Source organism: Malurus melanocephalus, unplaced genomic scaffold (genome assembly GCF_030028575.1).
Source record: "Malurus melanocephalus ecotype Western Australia unplaced genomic scaffold, MMel_1.1 scaffold_4765, whole genome shotgun sequence".
NCBI lineage: Eukaryota > Metazoa > Chordata > Aves > Passeriformes > Maluridae > Malurus > Malurus melanocephalus.
The window spans coordinates 398-3827 of record NW_026627997.1 but is presented as its reverse complement, the minus strand read 5'-3'; the positions used below and the strand labels follow the sequence as shown (position 1 = coordinate 3827).

General features: G+C 39.0%; 1 protein-coding gene across 1 annotated transcript; it reads left to right on the top strand.

Annotated features, from left to right (window-relative positions):
* Positions 1 to 3: 3 nt before the first annotated feature.
* On the top strand, positions 4 to 2174 carry LOC130588392 (synaptotagmin-11-like; the record flags this gene model as incomplete). Its single annotated transcript, XM_057389319.1, has 4 exons — positions 4 to 102; positions 867 to 990; positions 1510 to 1523; positions 1855 to 2174. Coding segments are annotated over 4 exons (522 nt in total), but the record flags the coding sequence as incomplete, so codon positions are not given.
* Positions 2175 to 3430: the final 1256 nt, after the last annotated feature.

Genomic DNA, 3430 nt, shown 5'->3' with positions numbered 1-3430 from the left:
CGCGATGATGTGATCGGGGAGGTGGTGGTGCCCTTGCTCGGGGTGGATCCCAGCACTGGAAAGGTGCACATCACCAGGGATATTGTCAAGAGGAATGTGCAGGTCAGAGAATTTGGGGTTTTTTTTGGGTTTGCATGGTTTAAAAATTGGGGGTGAAAGAAATCGTCAGTTGTCAAAAATTGGTGAAATTTGGGCTCCTTGGTGATCAAAAATCAGTGAAAAACCAGTGAAAAATCAGCAAAACTTGGGCTCCGCAGTCACCAAAAATCCGTGAAATTTGGGCTCCTAAGTCACCACAAATCAGTGAAAAATCAGTGAAAAATCAGAAATTTGGTCTTCTTGGTCATCAAAAATGGGAGAAATTTGGGTTCATGAGTCACCAAAAATCAGTGAAATTTAGGTTCCTGAGCCACCAAAAATCGGTGATATTTGGGCTCCTCAGTCATCAAAAATCAGTGAAAAATCAGTGAAAAATGAGTGAAATTTGTGCTCCTCAACTCCTTTCTATTTCCAGGTCTGGTTTTATCTCTAGGACTGGTTTTGTTTCCAGCTCTGATTTCGGAACATCCTGGGGCTCATTTCCCCATTTTTTTTCTCATTTTTCCCCCATTTTTTTTTATTTTTTTCCCAATTTTTTCCATTTTTAACCCCAAAATGATTAAATTTTTATTTTTTTCCCCAGAAATGCCTGAGCAGGGGCGAGCTGCAGGTGTCCTTGTCCTGCCAGCCCGTGGCACAAAGGATGACTGTGCTGGGGGAACATCCTGGCGCTCATTTCCCCATTTTTTTCTCGTTTTTCCCCCAATTTTTTCCCAAAAATCACCCAATTTTAAATTTTTTTTAAATTTATTTTTAATTTTTCCCAGAAATGCCTGAGCAGGGGCGAGCTGCAGGTGTCCCTGTCCTACCAGCCCGTGGCACAGAGGATGACCGTGGTGGTGCTCAAAGCCCGGCACTTGCCCCGCATGGACATCAGCGGCCTCTCAGGTAGAAAGTATTTACCCCAAATTGAATTTTGGGGAAAAAAATCCTAAATTTTAAATTTATGGGGTTTTTTAAAATGGGTTTTGGATGGAGGGGTTTGGGGTTTGAGGGGATTTTATGGGGTTGTGGATTGGAGGGGTTGGGGGGGTTGTATGGGGTTAATGGGGTCTATTTATAAAATAGATAAAAATATCTATAAAATAGATTAAAATATCCATAAAATATATAAAAATATCTATAAAATGTATAAATTTATAAAATATATTTAAAGAATTATAAAATCCATAAAAATAAAGACAAAATTCCCCTCCTTTTTTCCGTCTCAGACCCGTACGTGAAGGTGAACGTGTACTACGACCGCAAGCGCATTATAAAATCCATTATAAAAATACCTATAAAATGCATCAAAAACCTATAAAATAAACAAAAATACCTATAAAATACATAAAAATTCTATAAAATATATTCAAAATATGTACAAAATCCATAAAAATAAAGACAAAATCCCCTCTTTTTCCCCCACAGACCCGTACGTGAAGGTGAACGTGTACTACAGCCGCAAGCGCATTATAACATCTACTATAAAAATACCTATAAAATACATAAAAATATATATAAAAATACCTATAAAATAAAAAAAAAAATCTAAAATCCATAAAAATAATGACAAAATTCCCATTTTCCCCCCAGACCCGTACGTGAACGTGAACGTGTACTACGGCCGCAAGCGCCTTATAAAATCTACCATAAAAATACCATAAAACATACAAAAATACCTGTAAAATATATAATAATAAGTATAAAATATACAAAAAATTCTTAAAATAATGATATAAGTTTTCTTTTTTCCCCGCAGACCCGTATGTGAAGGTGAACATTTACTACGGCCGCAAGCGCATCGCCAAGAAGAAGACCCACGTCAAGAAGTGCACTCTGAACCCGGTGTTTAACGAATCCTTCACCTACGAGATCCCGGTGGATTTGCTGTCCCAGCTGAGCGTGGAGTTCCTGGTGATCGCCTTCGACCGCAGCACCAAGAACCAGGCGCTGGGGCGGCTGCTGCTGGGGCCGCAGGGCCGCGGGGCCGAGCTCTGGGGGCGCCTGGCACAGGGGGGCAAAACCGGGCCCGAGTGGTACGGCCTCAGTGAGTACTGAGAGATCTGCACCGTTCCCCTTCCAGGACCTAAGGTTGTTAGCAATTGGTAATTTTCCCCACTGAAAAAAAAGTTTTTGCTATTTTTTTTCTTTTTTTTTGGGTTTTTTTTGTTGTTGTTTTTTTCTTGCTGGGTATCGAATAATTCAGAGCGTTAAAACAAAAAAAAACACCCCCACCATTGGGTTTTTGTTGGGTTTTCTTTTGTTGATTTTGGTTTTGCTTTTATTTTTGTTCTGTTCTTTCAAATTATTCAATAATTCCGAGCATTAAAAGAAAAACAAACTCCCCCACCGTTGTTTTTTCAGTACGGCCTCAGCGAGTACTGAGAGAATCTGCACCATTCCCCTTCCAGGACCTAAGGTCGTTAGCATTGGAAATTTTCCCCACTGAAAAGCAGTTTTTGTTACTTTTTTGGGTTTTTTTGGGGGGGGTTTTGGTTTTTTTTTGGTTTTTTTTGGTTGTTTTTTTCTTGTAGGGCATTGAAAAATTCGGATCATTAAAAAGAAAAACACCCCCACCGTTGGGTTTTTGGTTCTCTTTTGTTGTTTTTTTGGTATTTGGGGTTTTTTTTTGGTTTTTTTTGGTTGTTTTCTTCTTGCAGGGTATTGAAAAATTTGGAGTGTACAAAAAAACTAAAACCCCACCATTGAGGAACAAATAATTAAATGAGAAAAAAAAGAAAAATTGAGGAGAATTTGGAAGGAACGTTAAAAAAATTCCCCACCATTGTTTTTTGGGTACAGCCTTAGCAAGTACTGAGAGATTCTGCACCGTTTCCCTTCCAGGACCTTTTAAAAATGGCAAAAACAGTGGGGGAAGAAAGAAAAAATGAGGACAAAAAATTAATTTTGAAGAATTCACTTTAAAAAATGGAAAGAATGGTGGGGGAAAGAATCAACAAAATGAGAAAAAAATGAAAATTTTGAAGAATTTTTGTTGAAAAAAATGCAAAAACAGTGGGGAAAAAAATCAACAAATGGCAAAAAATTAACTTCGAATTAAAAACACAAAAAAGTGGGGAAAAAAGAAATAAAAAAAATCAAAACCCCACAAAAAATGGCAAGGGAAGTGCGGGCGGACGTTGGTGCCGCCGTTGCATGCAGAACACACGGAATTTTCCAGAATTTTCCGGAATTTTCCGGAATTTTCCAGAATTTTCCGGAATTTCACCGCCCATTCCGGCTCCGTCGGATCCGTTCCGTGTTTTCGTTCTTTGTTCGTTTTCGCTGCTCCTCCCCCGCACCCCCCCAGGACTTTTTGGGATTTTCCCCCAAAATTTTTGGGTTCTGC